This window comes from Mobula hypostoma, chromosome 7, assembly GCF_963921235.1.
Source record: "Mobula hypostoma chromosome 7, sMobHyp1.1, whole genome shotgun sequence".
In the NCBI taxonomy this organism is placed as follows: domain Eukaryota; kingdom Metazoa; phylum Chordata; class Chondrichthyes; order Myliobatiformes; family Myliobatidae; genus Mobula; species Mobula hypostoma.
The window spans coordinates 180,352,618-180,376,135 of NC_086103.1; the positions used below are offsets into that span (position 1 = coordinate 180,352,618).

The 23,518-nt window shown below is 44.5% G+C and overlaps 1 protein-coding gene across 6 annotated transcripts in view; it reads left to right on the plus strand.

The window, feature by feature from the left end:
• LOC134349101 (transforming growth factor beta activator LRRC32-like) overlaps positions 1-23,518 on the plus strand; it is a 42,900-nt gene that overhangs the window by 5,675 nt on the left and 13,707 nt on the right. For all 6 annotated transcript variants that reach the window (XM_063052973.1, XM_063052970.1, XM_063052974.1 and 3 more), the window contains exon 2: positions 22,950-23,038. In XM_063052973.1, the coding sequence (XP_062909043.1) occupies positions 22,955-23,038 (84 nt within the window). In that variant the 5' untranslated portion in view covers positions 22,950-22,954. The remainder of the gene's footprint in view (positions 1-22,949; positions 23,039-23,518) is intronic.

Genomic DNA, 23,518 nt, shown 5'->3' on the forward strand with positions numbered 1-23,518 from the left:
GTTACTAAATATTCTGCTATTATGTTTTGTGATCAAATGGGGGTGGAAGAAAGAAACAGAAATTTCTCTTGTAATTTGAATGAATGTCAGTGATACTTCCTAGGAAATACTCGATACTGCAGATGTTCAGATGTCAGTGCCTTGGGAACTGTAGTGTATACCACGGTGGCGTCACGGTAGCGTAACTGTTGGCACGATGCTATCACAGCTTAGGGCTTCGGGGTTTGGAGCTCAATTCTGGTGACCTCTGTAAGAAGCTGTACATTCTTTCCGTGTGCACGTGAGTTCCCTTCCATAGTCCAAGGATGTGCAGGTTAGTAGGTTCAATTAAATTGTCCTGTGATTAAATCAGTGGGTTGTTGTGCAGTGTGGCTCAGTGGACTGGAAGGGTCTATTCTACACTGTATCTCTAAATTAATAAATAAATGGGACATTATGCTGTAATTGAATTCTGTACCATTTTGGTCATCCTGTTATAGGAAAAATGTGGTTAAACTGGGAAGAATGGAGAGAAGACAGGAAAGATGTCAATAAGATTGAAAGAGAACAGAAAATATTGATAAGGATGCTGCCAGGACTTGAGGACCTGAGTTCTAAGAAGAGAGTCACATTGAGAAGTACAGCTCACTTTGGCCCGTCTAGTCCATGCCGAAACCATTTAAACTGCCTTGTCCTATCAAGCTGTGCCAGGACCATAGCTCTCCATATCCCTACCATCCGTGTACCCATCCAGACTTCCTTTAGATGTTGAAATCAAGCTCATATGCACCACTTGCGCTGGCAGCTTGTTCCACACTCCCACAACCCTCTGAGTGAAGAAATTTCCCCTCACGTTCTCCTTAAGCTTTTCACCTTTCACCCTTAACCCACGACCTCTGGCTGCAGTCTCACCCAACCTCAGTGGAAAAAGCCTGCTTGCATTTACCCTGTCTCTATCTCTCACAATTTGGTATGCCTCTATTGAATCTCCTCTCAACCTTCTACGTTCTGAAGAAACCAGTCCTAACAGTCCTGCCGAAGGGTTTCGGCCCCCGAAACGTCGACTGTACTCTTTTCCACAGATGCTGCCTGGCCTGCTGCGTTGCTCCAGCATTTTGTGTATGTTGCTCGGATTTCCAGCATCTGGAGATGTTCTCTTGTCAGTCCCAAACTATTCAGTCTTTCCTTATAACTCAGGTCGTCCAGAGCCAGCAACAACCTTGTAAATTTTCTTTGCACTCTTTCAACCTTATTTACATCTTTCCTGTAGGTAGGTGACCACACAATACTCCAAATTAGGCCTCACCAACATCTTCTACCGTACAAAGGTTGAATAAGTTAGGACTTTATTTCCTGGAATGTAGGAGGATGAGGGGAAATTTGACAGAAGGATACAAAATTATGAGTGGTATAGATAGGGTAAATGCAAGCAGGCTTTGTTCACTGAGGTCATGGGTTAAGGGTGAAAGGGGAAATTTTATGGGGAACTTGAGGGGGATCTTATTCACTCAGATGGTGGTGCAAGTGTGGAATGAGCCGTGAGTGGAAATGATGAATGTGGGGTCAATTTCAACATTGAAGAGAAGTTTGGTTACGTACATGAATGAGTGGGGTATGGAGAGCTAGCGTCCAGGAGCAGATTAATGGGATTAGGCAGAATAATAGTAGAATAGATTGGCCAAAGGGCCTGTTCCTGTGCTGTAGAGTCCTGTGACTCTGAAAAGCGATGCTTTAATTAATAATGCATGGCACCTTGATCACATTTCATCTCTAGAACCTTATTTTATGGAGTCTTGTGTTTCTGATTACTGACACAGGCACTCACTATGTGGTAAGAACAGAAATGCTGGAGATACTCAGATTTCTGTAATGCCAGAACATTGGTGAGAGAGAAGTGACAATATTAATTGAGAGCACATTGAAATGTTCCACAGTGTAGTGCTTGCTAATGTAGTTGGACTGCCCGGTTTAGCTTTTCCATTCATTATCAATGCCTCAGCAGTTACTTCTCAACGCAGCTAAACATAGAACATAGAAGACAGAACAAGCCCTTCAGCACGGCAGCGTGGTAGACAGTACACGCTTTACAACACTAACCATCCAGGTTCAATCCCCGCCACTGCCTGTGGAAGGTTCGTACGTTTTCTCTGTGATCACGTGGGTTTCCTCCAGGTGCTCTGGTTTACTCCCACAGTCCGACGACGTACCAGTTGGTAGGTTGATTGGTCATTGTAAATTGTCCCATGATTAGGCCAGGGTGACATCAGGAGTTGCTGGGCGTTGCAGCTCGAAGGGCCAAAAGGGCCTATTCTGTATCGCAATAAATAAATAAAAACAGTGTGCCAACCTTTTAACCTACTCTAAGATCAACGTAACCCTTCCCTCCTACACAGCCCTCCATTTCTCTACCAGCCATGTGTCTGTCTAAGAGCTGTACCCCCTCATATTAGCCATTTCCGCACTGGAAAAAGCCTCCGGCTGTCCACTCAACTTGTACAGTTATCCACTTTGGGAGCCATGGCAACGTATTGCTTAGTGTGACTGTATTACAGTCAAGTATTAAATCTGGAGTTCAATTCCAACTCTGTAAGGAATTTGTATGTCCTCCTGGTGAGTGTGTGGGCTTCCTCCGGGTGCTTTGGTTTCCTCCCAAATTCCGAAGATGTACCGGTTAGCAGGTTGATTGGTCATTGTAAATTGTCCTGTGATTAGGCTAGGGGTTAAATTGGTGGGTTACTGGGCAGTGTGACTCGTTCGGTTGGTTCCATGCTGTATCTCCATTACAAACAAATAAATAAATAAAATCAACAGCCAGCCCACCCAAGGATGTGCTGGGGGCAGGTCAAAGCAAGTGTTACCACACATTCTGCCACCCACAATATGGTTGTGGTTTCAAAGAATGTGATCAGGGTGGATAACGTTAATTAAAATTGTACAGTAAATTGCACACAAAGCTCAAAGTTATTGGTGGATGGGGTATGAGGGAGAACAAAGCCATTTTGATGTGGTGACGACATATTCTAGGTGTCATTTTAATCATGTTAGATTATGGTACCTATGACAGGATTACCTCTTAAGTACTTGGAATCTTTTTTGCAGGGGGTATGGAGGGAAGGCTGGGGCGGGGTTCTGAGTTGGATGATCAGCCATGATCATAATAAATGGCGGTGCAGGCTCGAAGGGCCGAATGGCCTACTCCTGCACCTATTTTCTATGTTTCTATGTTTCTATGTTATATCAACACAGAAGACGGAGCTGAGGGAGACAGCAACAGAATTTTTCCCTGTGTTACATCAGCCAACCTACACTCAGAGGCCACTTTATTAGGTACACCCGCTTGTTAATGCAAATATCTAATCAGCAAAAGCAAGCAGACATGGTCAAGAGGTTCAGTCGTTGTTCAGCCCAAAGATCAGAATGGGGAAGAAATGTGATCTAAGTGACTTTGACCATGGAATGATTGTTGGTGCCAGAATGGGTGGCTTGAGTATCTCAGAAACTGCTGATCTCCTGGGATTTTCATATACAACACTCTCTGGAGCTTGCAGAATGGTGAAAGAAAAAATAAATCCAGTGAGTGGCAGTTCTGTGGGCGAAAATGCTTTGTTAATGAGAGAGGTCAGAGGAGGTGGGCCAGGCTGGTTCAAGCTGACAGGGAAACAGCAGTAGCTCAAGTAACCATGCGTTACAACAGTGGTGTGCAGAAGAGCATCTCTGAATGCACCAATTTTGAAGTGGATGGGCTGCAGCCTCAGAAGACCATAAGCGTACACTCAGCAGCCACTGTATTAGATACAGAAGGTTGGAGTCAGGTTTAATATCACCATTACATGTCGTGAAATTTGTTGTCTTTGCAGCAGCAAAAAATAATACTAGAGAAAAAGTGTGAATTACAGCAAATATATAGTTAAATATAGAAACCTTCCAAGGCGCAAATCCATGGTCTCACGAGACTAACGGATGCCTATATATAAATAGTTAAATTAAATCAGTAGTGCAAAAATAAAAAATAAAAAAAATAGAGAGGTAGTGTACATGGGTTCATGCCCATTCAGAAATCGGATAGCAGGAGAGATGAACTGTTTATGAATCGTTGAGTGTGTGCCTTCAGGCCATGGTACCTCTTCGCTGAATGTAGCAATGAGAAGAGGGCCTGTCCTAGGAGACGGGGGGTCTTTAATAATGAATGCCACATTTTTGAGGCATTACTCCTTGAAGATGTCCTGCCTTCTACAGAGGCTGGTGCCCATGATGGAGCTGACTAAGTTCACAACTTTCTGCGATCCTGTGCAGTAGCCTTCCCATACCAGGTGGTGATGCAGCCAGTTAGAATGCTTTCCACCGTACCGAATAAAGTGGCCACTGAGTATATTTCCTCCTTGTTTTCCTCATAGCCATTAGCTGGGTGTTGGTTTGTAATCGTTAACTCCAATCAGGGAGAGAGACTGGCAGAAACCTCTTGTCACGAGCTGATAAAGTAGAGTGCTTTTTACTCTTTGATGTCTGGAGTGATGAGGTCAGAGCTGATGTCTGGAGTTGTGATCGAATTTGGCTTGTCTGGTTTCTGCAGAGAGCAGAACAATTGGTCAGTCACGCATAGTGAAAGATGTGGGGAGGTTAGGAGATGATTGTCAAGCCCAACAACGCTGCACTTCTGGTTTCTGGAACATCTCAGGTGTACGCATCTTTTGATCTGCCAATTTCCAACAACAATCAGAGCTCTGTACTACTTGGGGTAAGAATATTCCTCTTTCTTTATTGTTTTACAACAACAGAATTGAAGATTCAAGGGAAGCAAGGCTTTGGTAGTCAAAGTCAATGTAAATTTGTTGGCCAAGTATGTCTACATTCAATGGCCACTTTGTTAAGTACACCTTTCAAACCAGCGTTGTTGTGTTCTGCTGTAGCCCATTCGGTTCAAGGCTTGATGTGCTGTGCATTCCGAGATGCTCTGCTGCACACCACTGTTGTAACACCTGGTTATTTGAGTCACTGTCGCCTTCCTGTCAGCCTGAACCAGTCTGGCCATTCTCCTCTGACCTCTCTTAGTAGATAGGTGGCATTGTGGATAATGAAGTAGGTTTTCATAGCTTGCAGAGAGATTTAGGCCAGTTGGAAGAGTGGGCCGAAAGATGGCAGATGGAGTTTAATGCTGAAAAATGTGAGGTGCTACATTTTGGTAGGACTAATCAAAATAGGACATACATGGTAAATGGTAGGGCATTGAAGAATGCTGTAGAACAGAGGGATCTAGGAATAATGGTGCATAGTTCCCTGAAGGTGGAATCTCATGTGGATAGGGTGGTGAAGAAAGCTTTTTGTATGCTGGCCTTTATTAATCAGAGCATTGAATATAGGAGTTGGGATGTAATGTTGAATTTGTATAAGGCATTGGTAAAGCCAAATTTGGAGTATTGTGTACAGTTCTGGTCTCCGAATTATAGGAAAGATGTCAATAAAATTGAGAGATTACAGAGGAGGTTTACTAAAATGTTGCCTGGGTTTCATCTCCTAAGTTACAGAGAAAGGTTGAACAAGTTAGGTCTTTATTCTTTGGAGCGTAGAAGGTTGAGGGGGGAATTGATAGAGGTGTTTAAAATTATGAGGGGGATTGATAGAGTTGACGTGGATAGGCTTTTTCCACTGAGAATGGGAGAGAATCAAACAAGAGGACATGAGTTGAAAGGGCAAAAGTTTAGGGGTAACATGAGGGGGAACTTCTTTACTCAGAGAGTGGTAGCTGTGTGGAACGAGCTTCCAGCAGAAGTGGTTGAGGCAGGTTCGATGTTGTCGTTTAAAGTTAAATTGGCTAGCTATATGGACAGGAAAGGAATGGAGGGTTATGGGCTGAGTGCAGGTCGGTGGGACTAGGTGAGAGTAAGAGTTCGGCACGGACTAGAAGGGCCGAGATGGCCTGTTTCCGTGCTGTAATTGTTATATGGTTATATTAACAAGGCATTTTCACCCACAGGACTGCCACTCAATAGATGTTTTGTTTTTTCGTTTTTCACACATTCTGTACAAACTCTAGAGACTGTTGTGCATGAACAAAACTTAAACCGCCCCATCTGGCACCAACAATCATTCCACAGTCAAAGTCACTTAGATTATACTTCCTCCCATTCTGTTGTTTGATCTGAACAACAACTGAACATCTTGACAGTGTCTGCCTGTTTTTATGCGTTGAGTTGCTGCCACAGATCAGATATTTGCAATAGTGAGAAGATGAATGGTGTATCTAATAAAGGTGCCATTAAGTGAATGTCACCATACACTACCTTGAGATTTATTTCCCTGCAGTGATTTCCAGGGAATTAAAGAAATGCAATAGGATTTATGAAGAAATATATATAAAGAAAGATTGACAAACGATCAATGTGAAAAAGAAGACAAGTTGTGCAAGTAGAAAATAAATGATATTAAGAACATGAGATGCACAGTCCTTGAGAGTGAGTCTGTAGGTTATGGAATCAGTTCAGTGTTGGGGTGAGTGACTTTATTCATCTTGCTTCAGGAGCCTGATGGTTGAAGGGTGATAACTGTTCCTGAATCTTGTGCTGTGGGATCTAAGGCTTCTGTACCTCCTGCCTGATGGTAGTAGCAAGTAGAGAGCCTGGCCTGGATGATGGATACTGCTTTCTTGTGGCAGCTCTCCTTGTACATGTGCTCAGTGGTGTGGAGGACCTTTCCTGTGACGGACTGGGCTCTAACTATTGTTTTCTGTAGATCTTTGCATTGCTGGACATTGGTGTTTCCATACCAGGCCATGATGCACTCTGTCAGGATACTCTCCACTGTGTCTCTGCAGACTTTGGCGTATCATTGGCGTATGTCATGAAATCTGTTGCTTTGGGGCAGCAGTACATAATAATAAAAAACTATAAATTGGAGTAAGAAATATAATTATATATATTTAAATTAAATTAAATAAGTAAGTAGTGCTGCCGTCCATGAAAACTTCTAAGAAAGTAGAGGTGCTGCGCTGTGCTTTATTGGTATTGGCATTTTTTATACTTTATACTTTATACTTTACACTTTATTGTCGCCAAACAATTGATACTAGAACGTACAGTCATCACAGTGATATTTGATTCTGTGCTTCCCGCTCCCTGGATTACAAATCGATATTAAAAATTTAAATTATAAATCATAAATAGAAAATAGAAAAATGGAAAGTAAGGTAGTGCAAAATAACCAAGAGGCAGGTCCGGATATTTGGAGGGTACGGCCCAGATCCGGGTCAGGATCCGTTCAGCAGTCTTATCACAGTTGGAAAGAAGCTGTTCCCAAATCTGGCCGTACGAGTCTTCAAGCTCCTGAACCTTCTCCCGGAGGGAAGAGGGACGAAAAGTGTATTGGCATTTACGTGCCATCACAAAGAAAATGAGCTTATCAAGCTTATTTTTTGACTTGCATCCTTAAAAGTCTGTAGCAGGGAGACCAGATGTGTGTGCAGTATTCCAGATGCAATCTCACCAGAGCCTTAAATAGGTTTTTCTATTCATCAGATGAATGTTGGCTTCCCTGGCTGAGTCAGCATTTAACTTCCCCTCCCTGGCTGTCCTTGAGAAGGTGGTGGTAAGCTGCCCTCTTGAACCACAGCAGTCCGTGAGGTGTGGCTACACCCACAGTGCTGTTAGGGAGGGAGTTCCAGGGACGGTGAGCAAAAACAGTGATATGTCCTCAGTGGCCACTCTACTAGGTACACCTGCTCGTTAACGCAAATATCTAATCGGCCAATCACGTGGCAGCAACTCAATGCACGAAAACATGCAGACATGGCCAAGAGGTTCAGTTGTTGTTCGGACCAAGCATTAGAATTGGGAAGAAATGTGATCTAAGTGACTTTGACTGTGGAATGATTGTTGGTGTCAGACGGGGTGGTTTGAGTATCTCAGAAACAGCTGATCTCCTGGGATTTTCACACACAACAGTCTCTAGAGTTTGCAGAGAATGGTGTGAAAAACAAAAAAAAACATCCAGTGAGTGGCAGTTCAGTGGGCAAAAATACTTGTTAATGTGAGAGGTCAGAGGAGAATAGCTAGACTGATTCAAGCAGGAAGGCAACAGTAACTCAGATAACCACGTTTTACAACAGCGATGTGCAGAAGAACATATCTGAACACACAACACATCCAGTCTTGAAGTAGATGAGCTACAGCGGAAGAACACCTCAAACATACGCTCGGTGGCTACTTGATGAGGTACAGGAGGTATCTAATAAAGCGGGCACTGAGTGTATCTCCAAATCAGGATGTGTGGCTCGGAGGGCAACCTCCAGGGGCTGGTGCTCCCCACACTGCTGCTGGCTTTGTTCTTCTTGCCAGTAGAGGTGTTGGGTTTGTAAGGTGCTGTTTGTAATGGGACCTGGTGAGGCAAGTGCATCCTGTGAGCTGTAGAAGCTGCTGCTACCGTGTGTCACTAGTGTTGTGAGTGAATGGATGTGGATGGTGTGTCTTTAAACAGGGCTGCCCTGTCCCACATGGTGTTCAGTTCTGGTTGTGGATGGGGTGCCGATAATCAGAGATGCTGCATCCCGCATGGTGCCAAGCCTTTTAAGTATTGTATATATCTGGCCAAGTGGTGGGTATTCAATCACACTCCTGGCTTGCTGTAAGATTTTATTATTGAGTACTGGCATCTCTGAAATGTCCTATTTTTCATTTTCATGCTCAGTGTACAGGGGGAGGAGAGGATGAGGCTTTGCAGGCTGACCGCAGTAGTTCTTGATGTCGCTGGATGTGATACCGTTTAAAAAGTTGTGGTGATTGTGTTTCGCTACACTGTGGGTTAGTAGTATTGTTTCGTGAACCATTTCGTTTTTCACTGTTTGTGTTACGGTGCAGCTCATGTGAAACAACTGTTTATACTGTGGACCACTCAGATTGCGCCGCCTTTAACAGATAAACATTCATTTATGCAACAGCTTCTACATCCCTTTTGTTGTGACGTGAACAAAGTCTCTGGAGACACTCATGCTAGTGGATATAGAAGTTTTTCATTCAGCAAAATTAACAGGGCATCATATTGAGACACTCTTGGAAGAAGAGGCCTGCTCAGCCCATTATTACGTGACATGTTTATAGGCTAAAGATCAAAGGTACCAGCAGGACAATTCTATAGTTACAGTGTTTCTACAATGCTTCCCTTGAATGACATATAGTTTTCAAACAACCCTCCTTCTTCACACCCACACTCCAGACACCTGAAATGAATATTAATCTCTACTGACTCCAGGCCACATTCAATGCATATGCAGGCATCTGAGGTCTAATTGTTCTGAGCTGCATTTTAAATTCAATCTGCAATCCACATTCATAACTGAAGATTGGTTGTTGGTGAAATTAATAATTTGTATATACCCTAACTACAGAATATGCTTTAACACCGTTCAACACGTCCCCAAAGGCTTTTGAAGTATGATCACTGTTGTAATCTTTCATTCATTCATTCATTTATTTATTCATTTATTTATTTAGAGATACAGCGTGGTAACAGGCCCTTCTGGCATGTTGAGCCCACTCCCATCATACGTACTCACCCGTAATTGAGGAAACTGGAGCACCCAGAGGAAAGGTGGTCACAGGGAGAATGTACAGAATTATCCTGGATCACTGGTGTTATAATAGCATTATGCTAACCTCTACGCTACTGTGCTGCCCCCAGGGTGGGGGGATTGGGAATTTGAACCTGACCCAAAGCGAGAACCATACCCCTAGACCAACGAGCCAACATACCATTATTGGGGAAACAGCAGCCAAATGTGTACACAGCAAGATCCCACAAGTAAGCACGAGTTATTGACCAAGTAGCACATAGTCGTAGAGTAATACAGCATGGATGCAGGCCACTTGGCCCAACTAGTCTATGCTGAAGACAGTGCCCACAAAGTTAGTCTTAATTATCTGTGATCGGCCCATATACCTCTAAGCTCCACCTCTGCATGTACCTACCTCAAACACTTCCTCTGGCAGCTCATTCCATATACTCACCACCCTCTACATGTAATAGTTGCCCCTCAGGTCCCCTCCCCCTAAACCAATGCTCTACTAGTTTTCCCTACCCTGATCACTCCCTACCTTTTGAGGAACATTGGGTGATAAAATGACATTTTTTGGTTCTAATTCTGTTCTCTATTTTAAAAATCGTACATAACTTATGTTCCTGGTTATATTTATTTATTTAGAGATACAGCACAGAACAGGCCCTTCCAGCCCTTTGAGCCTCACGGCTAGTAACCCACCGATTTAACCCTATTCACAGGACAATTTACAATAACCAATTAACCTACTAACAGGTACATCTTTGTACTGTGGGAGGAAACTGGAGCACCCGGAGGAAACCCACGCAGTCACGGGGAGGATGTACAAACTCCTTACAGAGAGCTCCATAATTGAACTCTGAACTCTGACACCCTGAGTTGTAATAGTGTTGTGCTAACTGCTACAATGCCATGGAGCTCAGTCACATAATATATGATGCTATGAGTGTGTTATGCTGCTGCCAGTAAGTTCTTAATTGCATCCGTGCATATGATAGTAAACTCAAGTTTGATCTTTACGCTGAGGAGGAAGGAGAAGATGGTGGCATGACGCAGCGCGCGCGGCCGTTCCGATTGATATCGATATGTGTAACTAGGGGGCCGTGCACAATCCGGATTTGATGGAGACAGCTGTGAGAAGTGCAGAGGAACATCTGGAGAAACTTCTGAAATGCCCGCTTCGCTGCCGCTGCTACTGTGCGATCGAGAATCTCCGGAGACGAGGCCCTAAATCCTCGGCTTTGCGTATCGCCTGTTGCCGGGGCCGGGGTCGAAACGCTCGGCAGAGATGGTGCTCGGTGCTCAGTGTCGGGAGGTGGTTGGAGGCTTGGAGTTTTCGGATGGATTCAGAGTCGGACTGTGGTCGGATGCTTCCAGGATGCTGCATCGGCAAGTTGGTGGCGCTGGAGGTTCACCGTCTGCGTGAGATGATGAGACTTCCAAAAGACTTTGAGACTTTTACTGTGCCATGGTCTGTTCTTATCAAATTACCATATTGCTTTGCACTGTTGTAACTATATGTTGTAATTATGTGGTTTTTGTTAGCTTTTAAGTCAGTTTGTCATATGTTTTCGTGATATCATTCTGGAAAAACATTTTATCATTTCTTAATGCATGCATTACTAAATGACAATAAAAGGGGACTGCATGTCCTCATAATCATAAATATCATTTTTTGTCATTGAAATATTGTCATGGGATTCTTTATATCCAGTCACAAGTGTGGAAAGAACATTGACTTAATCGAGCTAGGCAGACAATTGATAATGGCTGGGATCACCCGTCTTGTAAAGACATTGCCCAGCAGAAGTCAATGGCTTACCACTTCTGTAGAAGTGACCATGATCTCCCACATCATACGACACGGCTCATAATGAATGAAACAATCTTATAACAGGGTGACCATAACTGCACACAATATTCCACGTTTTGCCTCACCAACATCTTGAACCAGTGCAACATAACATCCCGACTGCTACACCCAGTTCCCTGACTGAAGAAGGCCAAACACCTTAGAACGTAGAACACTTCAGCACAAGATTGCAGTCCTATACACCTCCTGAACTTACTGTTTTAGAGCATCCTCTCAAGCCTTGATGGTTAAGTACATTTCTCCTGATTCAACAATAGTGTCTAAAACCAGAGGGCATGAGATAAACATAAGCAATAAGATGTTTAGTGAGGATCTGAGGGGAAATATTTTCATGTACTATGCCTTCGGAATCCGGTACGCACTGCCTGAGAGAGTGGTGGAGCAGAGGTTCTTACAATAAGTAGTTTTATCAGGAGCACTGTGTACACAGGGCTCTTAGCATTGTCAAGGATCGCTCCCATCTATCCCACAATCTCTTCTTTCAGTCCCTACCATCAGTCAGGAAGTACTGTAGCATTAGGACAAGGTCTGTTAGGATGGGAAACAGCTTCTTCCCCCAGGCCAAGAGACTGTTGAACTTCCTGCCACCAAACATAGGTAACTTCCTGTCACCTATGAAGTTCCAGTAGTGTTATACTGCGTTTTGTGATGAGAGGCCTAGGTGAGGATGGCAAGGACCCAAGTGCTGGAGTATCCAAGACAGGAATTGAGACACGATGCTAGATTGAAACAAGAACAGAGGACAAAACTAGACTTTAGACGATGATTCAAGTAGAGATGAAAATTAAGCACTGAACCTCTGTTCAGTTGCTCCTTAAATATTGAAATCTTGGAGCCAAAACATGGCTGCCAATTAGCGAGATGGTCAAGAATCCTTAAAGGGGCCACGCCAGCTATCCATATTCCGGAGAGTTAGTGTGTCCAAACCCAGGAAGCTGGCCCGGTTGCGGATGCATGTCATAACAGTTTTTGACCTGTGTCCTAAATGCACCTTATGCTAAATGTTAATCTTCTGGAATATATTTTATTATTTGTTAATTTCTATGTGGTATTATTACTTTATGTTCTGGGTGTGAGTTATATGTGCTATGTGGACCAGAAGACCATTGTTTCATTTGGCAGTATACATGTACACGGTTTAAAGTTCAAAGTTCGAAGTAAACTTATTATCAAAGTACATATATACTGTATAACACTGAGATTTACTTTCTTGTGGGCATACTCAATAAATCCATAATAGAATTATAGTCATAATAGAATCAATGAAAGACTGCACCATCTAGGGTGTTCAACCAGTGTACAAAAGACAACAAACTGTTCAAATACAAAAAGGAAATAATAATAATATATAAGCAATGAATATCGAGAACATGAGGTGCAGTGTCCTGGAAAGTGAGTCCACTGGTTGTGGGAACACTTCAAAGATGGGGCGAGTAAAGTTATCCCCTTTGGTTGAATGCCCGACGCCGGCCCCCTAGGCCTGAGTCGACGTCGTTGTAGATGAATGACAATAAACTTGATCTTGGACTTGAAATTGATCTGGATGAGTATTCCAATTGCAAGACTGCAGACCAAGTGCTGGGATCAGAATCAGAATCAGATTTATTGTCATCAACGTGTTGGGCCATGGCCTCCACGTGCCAAAATGAGGCCACCCTTAGTGTGGAGGAGCAACGCCTTATATTCCATCTAGGTAGCCTCTAACCTGATGGCAAGAATATCAATTTCTCCTTCTGGTAAAAAAAAAATTCCCTCCTCTCCTCTTTTATTCCCCACTCTGGCTTCTTACCTCTTCACACCTGCCTATCACCTCTCCCTGGGTCCACTCCTCCTTCCCTTTCTCCTATGATCCACTCTCCCCTCTGATCAGATTTGTTCCTCACAGGCCTTTACCTTTCCTACTCACCTGGCTTCGCCCATCACCTTCTAGCTCTCCTCCTTCCCCTCCCTCCATCTTCTTCCCCCTTCCTTTCCAGTCTTGATGAATGGTCTCAGCCCGAAACATTGACTGTTCATTCACTTCCATAGATTCTGCCTGGCCTGTTGAGTCATCTAGTATTTTATGTGTCTTGCTTTGAATTTCATTTCAATCATCGGCAGACTTTTTCCATATGTTTTATTGTCAATGACATTAGTTCAAGGTTCAAGGTACATTTATCAATGTATCTATGTAGTATACAACTCTGAGATTCATCTTCTCCAGATAGCCACGAAACAAAGAAAACCATGGAAGCTGTTCAAAGAAAAACATCAACCTCTCACATGCAAAAAAAACCAAATAGCGCAAGCAGCAACAAGAAAGAACAAGTAAAAACATCGAGTATAAAAACATAAAATCAAAACAGTCCAACTGAACTACAGTCCAATTCATAAATAATTCTGAAGTTACACACACAAAATGCTGGTGGATTGCAGCAGGCCAGGCAGCATCAATAGGAAGAAGTACAGTCGACATTTGGGTTGAGAATCTTCGTCAGGACCTGAGTCCTGTACTTCTGAAACGTCGACTGTACTTCTTCTTATTGATGCTGCCTGGCCTGCTGCATTCCACCAGCATTGTGTGTGTGTTGCTTGAATTTCCAGCATCTGCCGATTTCCTCGTGTTACAATTCTGAAGTTAGTTGTTTCGTGGCAGCAGTACAATGCAGGCATAACAAATCACTATAATTTATGATTTAAATAATAAGTAATTAGTACAAAAGAGGAATGTTGAGGTAGTGTTCACAGACCATTTAGAAATGTGATGGTGAAGGGGAATAAGCTGTTCCTAAAATATTGAGTACGAGTCTTCAGGCTCCTGTAGCTCCTCGCTGACGATAGCAGTGAGAAGGGGGCATGTCCTGGGTGCTGAGAATCCTTAGTGATGGATGCTGCCTTTTTGAGGCACCACTTTGTGCAGATGTCTTCGATGGTGGGGAGGATTCTCCCTGTGATGGAACTGACTGGGTCTACAGCCTCTTACGATCCTGTGCACTGGAACCTCCCTACCAAATGGCGGTGCAACCTGTCAAAATGCTCTCCATGGTACATACATGGCTCCTCCGTGGAGAAAGTTAGGAGCACCAAGTTTCTGGGAGTGCATGTAATGGATAATTTCACCTCATCCCTCAACATCGCTTCCTTAGTCAGTAAAGCACAGCAGCATCTCCACTTCCTGAGGGCATTGAGGTGGGCAAGGATCCCCTCCTCTCAGTCTAACCAATTTTTATAAGAGCTTCATCGAGGGTGTCCTGACCAGCTACATCACTGTCTGGTACAGGAATTAGAACATAGAACATAGAACATAGAAATCTACGGCACATTACAGGCCCTTCAGCCCACAATGTTATGCTGGCCATGTAACCTACTCTAGAAGCTGCCTAGAATTTCCCTAGCACATAGCCCTCTATTTTACTAAGCTTCATAGAAACATAGAAACATAGAAAATAGGTGCAGGAGTAGGCCATTCGGCCCTTCGAGCCTGCACCGCCATTTATTATGATCATGGCTGATCATCCAACTCAGAACCCAGCCTTCCCTCCATACCCCCTGACCCCTGTAGCCACAAGGGCCATATCTAACTTCCTCTTAAACACAGCCAATGAACCGACCTCAACAGTTTGCTGTGGCAGAGAATTCCACAGATTCACCACTCTCTGTGTGAAGAAGTTTTTCCTAATCTCGGTCCTAAAAGGCTTCCCCTCTATCCTCAAACTGTGACCCCTCGTTCTGGACCTCCCCAACATCGGGAACAATCTTCCCGCATCTAGCCTGTCCAATCCCTTTAGGATCTTATACGTTTCAATCAGATCCCCCCTCAATCTTCTAAATTCCAACGAGTACAAGCCCAGTTCATCCAGTCTTTCTTCATATGAAAGACCTGCCATCCCAGGAATCAATCTGGTGAACCTTCTTTGTACTCCCTCTATGGCAAAGATGTCTTTCCTCAGATTAGGGGACCAAAACTGCACACAATACTCCAGGTGTGGTCTCACCAAGGCCTTGTACAACTGCAGTAGTACCTCCCTGCTCCTGTACTCGAATCCTCTCGCTATAAATGCCAGCATACCGTTCGCCTTTTTCACCGCCTGCTGTACCTGCATGCCCACTTTCAATGACTGGTGTATAATGACACCCAGGTCTCGTTGCACCTCCCCTTTTCCTAATCGGCCACCATTCAGATAATAATCTGTTTTCCTATTTTTGCCACCAAAGTGGATAACTTCACATTTATCCACATTAAATTGCATCTGCCATGAGTTTGCCCACTCACCCAACCTATCCAAGTCACCCTGCATCCTCTTAGCATCCTCCTCACTGCTAACACTGCCACCCAGCTTCGTGTCATCCGCAAACTTGGAGATGCTGCATTTAATTCCCTCATCCAAGTCATTAATATATATTGTAAACAACTGGGGTCCCAGCACTGAGCCTTGCGGTACCCCACTAGTCACCGCCTGCCATTCTGAAAAGGTCCCGTTTATTCCCACTCTTTGCTTCCTGTCTGCTAACCAATTCTCCACCCACACCAATACCTTACCCCCAATACCGTGTGCTTTAAGTTTGCACACTAATCTCCTGTGTGGGACCTTGTCAAAAGCCTTTTGAAAATCCAAATATACCACATCCACTGGTTCTCCCCTATCCACTCTACTAGTTACATCCTCAAAAAATTCTATGAGATTCGTCAGACATGATTTTCCTTTCACAAATCCATGCTGACTTTGTCCGATCATTTCACCGCTTTCCAAATGTGCTGTTATCACATCCTTGATAACTGACTCCAGCAGTTTCCCCACCACTGACGTTAGGCTAACCGGCCTATAATTCCCCGGTTTCTCTCTCCCTCCTTTTTTAAAAAGTGGGGTTACATTAGCCACCCTCCAATCCTCAGGAACTAGTCCAGAATCTAACGAGTTTTGAAAAATTATCACTAATGCATCCACTATTTCTTGGGCTACTTCCTTAAGCACTCTGGGATGCAGACCATCTGGCCCTGGGGATTTATCTGCCTTCAATCCCTTCAATTTACCTAACACCACTTCCCTACTAACATGTATTTCACTCAGTTCCTCCATCTCACTGGACCCTCTGTCCCTTACTATTTCTGGAAGATTATTTATGTCCTCCTTAGTGAAGACAGAACCAAAGTAATTATTCAATTGGTCTGCCATGTCCTTGCTCCCCATAATCAATTCACCTGTTTCTGTCTGCAGGGGACCTACATTTGTCTTTATCAGTCTTTTCCTTTTTACATATCTATAAAAGCTTTTACAGTCCGTTTTTATGTTCTCTGCCAGTTTTCTCTCATAATCTTTTTTCCCCTTCCTAATTAAGCCCTTTGTCCTCCTCTGCTGAACTCTGAATTTCTCCCAGTCCTCAGGTGAGCCACTTTCTCTGGCTAATTTGTATGCTACTTCTTTGGAATTGATACTATCCCTAATTTCTCTTGTCAGCCACGGGTGCACTACCTTCCTTGATTTATTCTTTTGCCAAACTGGGATGAACAATTGTTGTAGTTCATCCATGCAACCTTTAAATGCCTGCCATTGCATATCCACCGTCAATCCTTTAAGTGTCATTTGCCAGTCTATCTTAGCTAATTCACGACTCATACCTTCAAAGTTACCCCTCTTTAAGTTCAGAACCTTTGTTTCTGAATTAACTATGTCACTCTCCATGTTAATGAAGAATTCCACCATATTGTGGTCACTCTTACCCAAGGGGCCTCTCACGACAAGATCGCTAATTAACCCTTTCTCATTGCTCAAAACCCAGTCCAGAATAGCCTGCTCTCTAGTCGGTTCCTCGACATGTTGGTTCAAAAAACCATCCCGCATACATTCCAAGAAATCCTCTTCCTCAGCACCTTTACCAATTTGGTTCACCCAGTCTACATGTAGATTGAAGTCACCCATTATAACTGCTGTTCCTTTATTGCACACATTTCTAATTTCCTGTTTAATACCATCTCCGACCTCACTACTACTGTTAGGTGGCCTGTACACAACTCCCACCAGCGTCTTCTGCCCCTTAGTGTTACGCAGCTCTACCCATATCGATTCCACATCTTCCCGGCTTATGTCCTTCCTTTCTATTGCGTTAATCTCTTTTTTAACCAGCAACGCCACCCCACCTCCCCTTCCTTCATGTCTATCCCTCCTGAATATTGAATATCCCTGAATGTTGAGCTCCCATCCCTGGTCACCCTGGAGCCATGTCTCTGTGATCCCAACTATATCATAATCATTAATAACAATCTGCACTTTCAATTCATCCACCTTATTACGAATGCTCCTTGCATTGACACATAAAGCCTTCAGGCGCTCTTTTACAACTCTCTTAGCCCTTTTTAATGCTTGCCCTGGATTTGTCGGCCTGCCACTTTTACTTTTCCCCTTTGTACTTTTTGCTTCTACGCTCACTTTACACCCCTCTGTCTCTCTGCACTGGTTCCCATCCCTCTGTTGTGAACTAACCTCCTCACACCTAGCCGCTTTAATTTGATTCCCACCCCCCAACCATTCTAGTTTAAAGTCACCTCAGTAGCCCGCGCTAATCTCCCTGCCAGGATATTGGTCCCCCTAGGATTTAAGTGTAACCCGTCCTTTTTGTACAGGTCACGCCTGCACCAATAGAGGTCCCAATGATCCAAAAACTTGAATCCCTGCCCCCTGCTCCAATCCCTCAGCCACGCATTTATCCTCCACCTCATCTCATTCCTACTCTCACTGTCGCGTGGCACAGGCAGTAATCCCGAGATTACTACCTTTGCGGTCCTTTTTCTCAACTCCCTTCCTAGCTCCCTATATTCTTCTTTCAGGACCTCATCCCTTTTCCTACCTATGTCATTGGTACCTATATGTACCAGGACCTCTGGCTCCTCACCCTCCCACTTCAGGATATCTTGGACACGATCAGAAATATCCCGGACCCTGGCACCAGGGAGGCAAACTACCATCCGAGTCTCTGGACTGCATCCACAGAATCGCCTATCTGACCCCCTTACTATCGAGTCCCCTATCACAACTGCCCTCCTCTTCCTTGCCCTACCCTTCTGAGCTACAGGGCCAGACTCTGTGCCGGAGGCAGGGCCATTGTCGCTTCCCCCGGGTAAGCTGTCCCCTCCAACAGTACTCAAACAGGAGTACCTGTTGTTAAGGGGCACAGCCACCGGGGTACTCCCCATCACCTGCCTTTTCCCCTTCCCCCTCCTAACCGTGACCCACTTGTCTGCCTCCCGTGGCCCCGGCGTGACCACCTGCCTTCCACTCCTCTCTATCACCTCCTCGCTCTCCCTGACCAGACGAAGGTCATCGAGCTGCAGCTCCAGTTCCGTAACGCGGTCCCTTAGGAGCTGCATCTCGATGCATTTGGCGCAGATGTAGACGTCCGGGAGGCTTGGAGACTCCAGGGCCTCCCACATCCGACACCGAGAACAGCAAACTGCCCTCACAGTCATAATGCCCCTCTCCTCAAATAGCAACAGAAAATGAATGTCAAACCTTCCTCGCCTCGCCCGCTTCCGCCTAAGCCCGGTGAGCCGAAGCCCTTAAGTCTTCACTCTGCTCCCGGCTCACTCCGCCGCCCGCAAACTACGCTGCCCGCTCTATGAGGCTCTGTTCCTTTTAAATCTGCCGCGCTGCACTGCCCGACGTCACACGCCTGCGCAGTCCCGCCTCTCAGAAAGCCGTTGGAGAAAAAAAATAACGAAAATTTCAAAAATCTCTTTCTCGGCACTCCCACTCAGACTCTCAGACTCCTTCTTCGAATCAAATCCGAAGCAGGATGTCTGCCCTTTTAAATCTGCCACGCTGCACTGCCCGACGTCACACGCCTGCGCAGTTCCGCCTCTCAGAAAGCCGTTGGAGGAAAAAAATAACGAAAATTTCAAAAATCTCTTTCTCGGCACTCCCACTCAGACTCTCAGACTCCTTCTTCGAATCAAATCCGAAGCAGGATGTCTGCCCTTTTAAATCTGCCGCGCTGCACTGCCCGACGTCACACGCCTGCGCAGTCCCGCCTCTCAGAAAGCCGTTGGAGAAAAAAAATAACGAAAATTTCAAAAATCTCTTTCTCGGCACTCCCACTCAGACTCTCAGACTCCTTCTTCGAATCATTCATGTACCTATCTAAGACCCTATTGTATCCGCGTTCACCACTGCCACCGGTAATGCATTCTACGCACCCACCACACTCTGTGTGAGAAACTTACCCCCGACATCCCCTCTGTGCCTACTTCCAAGCACCTTAAAACTATGCCCCCTCGTTTTGGCCATTTCAGCCCTGGGAAAAAAACCTCTGGCTAACCACACAATCAATGCCTCTCATCATCTTATACACCTCTATCAGGTCACCTCTCATCCTCCGTCACTCCAAGGAGAAACGGCCAAGTTCACTCATACTATTCTCATAAGACACACTCTCCAATCCAGGCAATGTCCTTGTAAATCTCATCTGCACTCTCTCTATAGCAGCCATTCTCAATGGGGGCCATATGGCCCCCTTGGGGGCCCTGGCACATTTGAAGGGGGCCATCGACTGAAAACTGTGAGAAGGGGAGCCCCAAGGGTTTATTTGGGCCCTGGTAACCCAACCGATGAAATACCCAAGCAGTAACCTTCATTGGAGTCAATAGTTTCCCTCCTATTTATAATATCTTTCCAACACACTGTTTGAACTCGGCGCACCGGGTAAATTCACTACTTAAGCTCCTCCCACACAGCCTCACTTCAGAGTCAATCGCGAATCAGACTGCACCGGGTCAACGTATTCAATCAAGGGTTCTTGCATCCATTATCGGCATACTTCATTCTCCGAAGATCAGCGTGTCTTGCTAGGCCTTTTTTAGCCTAGTAGCTTAAAAATATGTGTGATTGGATATATTATACATTAAGGTAGGTTGTGAAAAGTGTTTATTACTGTCATTGTCTAATTTGGAGCCCGATATCATGAAACTTTCAGAAAAGCACCAAGCTCAAGGATCGCATTAGGCCTGATAGATGCTTCATTTTATACAGTCTTTTTTTAAGTTTTGTCCAGTATGTCGGAATGTTCAAGTTTTCTTGGTGTTCAATAATAAATGATTTTCTGTCTATCTGTTCGTGTTGTATCCCTGTTTGAAAGGGGGGGGGGTACCTGGAACCTGAGAAGAACTCCTAAGGGGGCCATGGCCAAAAAAGCAGTTGAGAATCACTGCTCTATAGTATCCACATCCTTCCTGTAGTGAGGTGACCAGAACTGAACACAGCACTCCAAGTGGGGTCTAACCAAGGTCTGACATAGCTGTAACATTACCTCATGGCTCTTGAACTCAAGGCATTGCAAGGCAGCTGACCACAAGACCCTATAAAGGATTGCGAGATCTGCTGAGAGGGTCAGCAAGCTCTCTCTTCTACCTATCAGAGATACTTATCAAGAGCACTGCGTACACAGGGGCCTTAGCATTGTCAGTGATCCCTCCCATCTATCCAACAGTTTCTTTGACCCCTTATTATCAGGTAGGAGGTACTGTAGCATTAAGACAAGGACTGTTATGACTGGAAACAGCTTCTTCCCCCGAGGCGTGAGACTACTGAACTCCCTACCACTAGCCAGATCTCATCATGTAAGAAGAGCCGGTAGCATTATACTATTTACTCTTTAACTTATAAATGCACCTGATGCTAAATGTTAATCTTCCAGAATATATTTTATTATTTGTTAATTTATTTGTGTTAATATTACTTTATGTGTAGTGTGTGAGTTGTAAAGTGTGTACTTTGTTTTGCACCTTGGTCTGGAGGAATGTTGTTTCGTTTGATGGTATACATCCGTACAGGTGAATGACAATAAACTGATCTTGAACTTGAACTCAAGTTCATACCAAGTCAAACTCCTAAGGAAGTATAGCCACTATTGTGCCTTCATGATTCATTAGCATGGCAGGCCCACGATAGATTTTCCTAGATGTTGATAAGGAACTTGAATACAAATGGACTCTATGGTAAGCATAATGTGATGGGCCAAAGGGCATGTTATGGCAAACACTGACCATCCCTGATGATAGCCTAGTTTTAAGCCTCACTACAAGTGAACAGAGTTGAGGGGGAGCTTCTTCATTCAGATAGTGGGGGCTCGTTAGTACTCTCTCGCTCGGAGGGGTGTGCAGACTCAGACACTGAACTTGTTCAAAACAGTGAGCGTAGATTTTGGATCTTTCAGGGAATTGAGGGATACAGGGGTTAGTATAGGAAAATGACACTGAGCCGTGATCTTGAAGGATAGCAGAACTAGCTCAATGAACTAGCTCAATACTCCTGTGCAAATCACACATAATGCTGGAGGAACCGAGCAGGCCAGGCAGCAACTGTGGAAAGGCGAGGAGTAAACAGTTGACATTTTGAGTCGAGGCCCTTCATCAAGCCTGCTGAGTTCCTCCAGCATTTTACATGTGTTGATTCCCAGCATCAGCAGATTTTCTGCTCTTTGGCCTACTCTTGTTCCTGCTTGCTGCCTGGACTGGTGAAAACATCTTATGAAGCTAGGGCTTTTCTCTTTAGAGTGAGGGAGGATGAAATGTGACTTAATAACGGTGTACAAGATAATGAGAGGCACAGATTGAATGGACAGTCAGAGATTTTATCCCGGGGTGGAATTGTCTAGTACGGGGAGGTATAATTTTCAGGTGCTTGGAGGGAAGTAGAGGGGGTGATGTCAGAGATAGGTTCTTTATATAGAGGGTGCCTGGCATGTACAGCCAGGGTTACTGGTAGAGGCAGATATACTAGGGACATTTAAGAGACTTCATCTGAATGAGAGAAATATGGACGGCTATGTGGGAGGGAAGGGTTAGATTGACCTTGGAGTGGGTTAAAAGGTCGCTACACTGCAATGTAACGTTCTGTGTTCCGTGTCCTTATGAAACATAGATTTCACACAAGACCATAAGATATAGGAGCAGAACGAGGCCATTCAGCCTGCTGAGTTTTCTCCACCATTCCATCATGGCTGATTTATTATCTCTCTCAACCCCATTCTCCTGCCTTCTCCCCATAACCTCTGATGCCCTGATTAATGAAGAACCTGTCAACCTCCACTTTAAGTATATCCAATGACTTTGCCTCAGCAGCTGTCTGTGGCTCTGAAGTCTACAGGTTCACCACCCTCTGGCTAAAGAAATTCCTCCTCATCTCCATTCTAAATTGATGTCCTTCTATCTTGAGATTATCCCCTCTGGTCCTAGACTCTCCACATTTACTCTGCCCAATTAAATCATTCCCTAATGTTCAACAGTTTACCTTGCGGCTTTTGCTTTCTCAAGGAGGCAGCCCCAGCCTGTTAAACATTCTCCCAGAATTATGACTTAACATTCAGTAACTTTTAATGATATGGTGCCTTTAATGACATATTGCAGCTCTGCCATGATGTTTATATTACTGAGCTGAATGGAATTTATATTATAGCTCTGTAAAAATTCCAGTATCGGCATTCTATTATGCTGCCACTTAACTGGTTGTATATTTTTGCTTTGTGTGAGTTTACTCCAGTCTTTATGTCGCTAAGCATCCCTCTGCTTTCACCCAACCTTCCTTGCAGAGACTATGGAAAGTTTGCTTCTCTTCCTCCTGGTGGCTGAGGGGGCCGGAGCGACATATCGACCAGAAGATCGCCCTTCCTGTGCAGCAGTAAGTACCCAGAAGAGGTTCACAGTACTGTTACTACTCAGTAAATCCCTGGTTAGACTACACTCGGAGTACTGTGCTCAGTTCTGATTATAGAAAGGATGCTGGAAGCTTTAGAGAAGGTGCAGAAGAGATTTACCAAGCTGCTGTCTGGACTAGAAGGCATGTCTTATGAGAATAGGTTGAGCAAACTAGGGACAACATGGCTTCACACATCAAAGTTGCTGGTGAATGCAGCAGGCCAGGCAGCATCTATAGGAAGAGGTACAGTCGACGTTTTGGGCTGAGACCCGTCGTCAGGACTAATTCTGTCCCTGAAGAGGAGCAGGGTTGAAGACGGCAGAAGGGGTCATCGGTGGGGGTGGAAGAGTCCTTGCCGAAGAAGTAGGCTCAGAGACAACATGGCTTCCCTTGTGAGTAAGCAGCAACAGTGAGCTGTATTTCTTTAGCATCTCTCAGGTCCTTCTGAGGCCATTCCAGTGA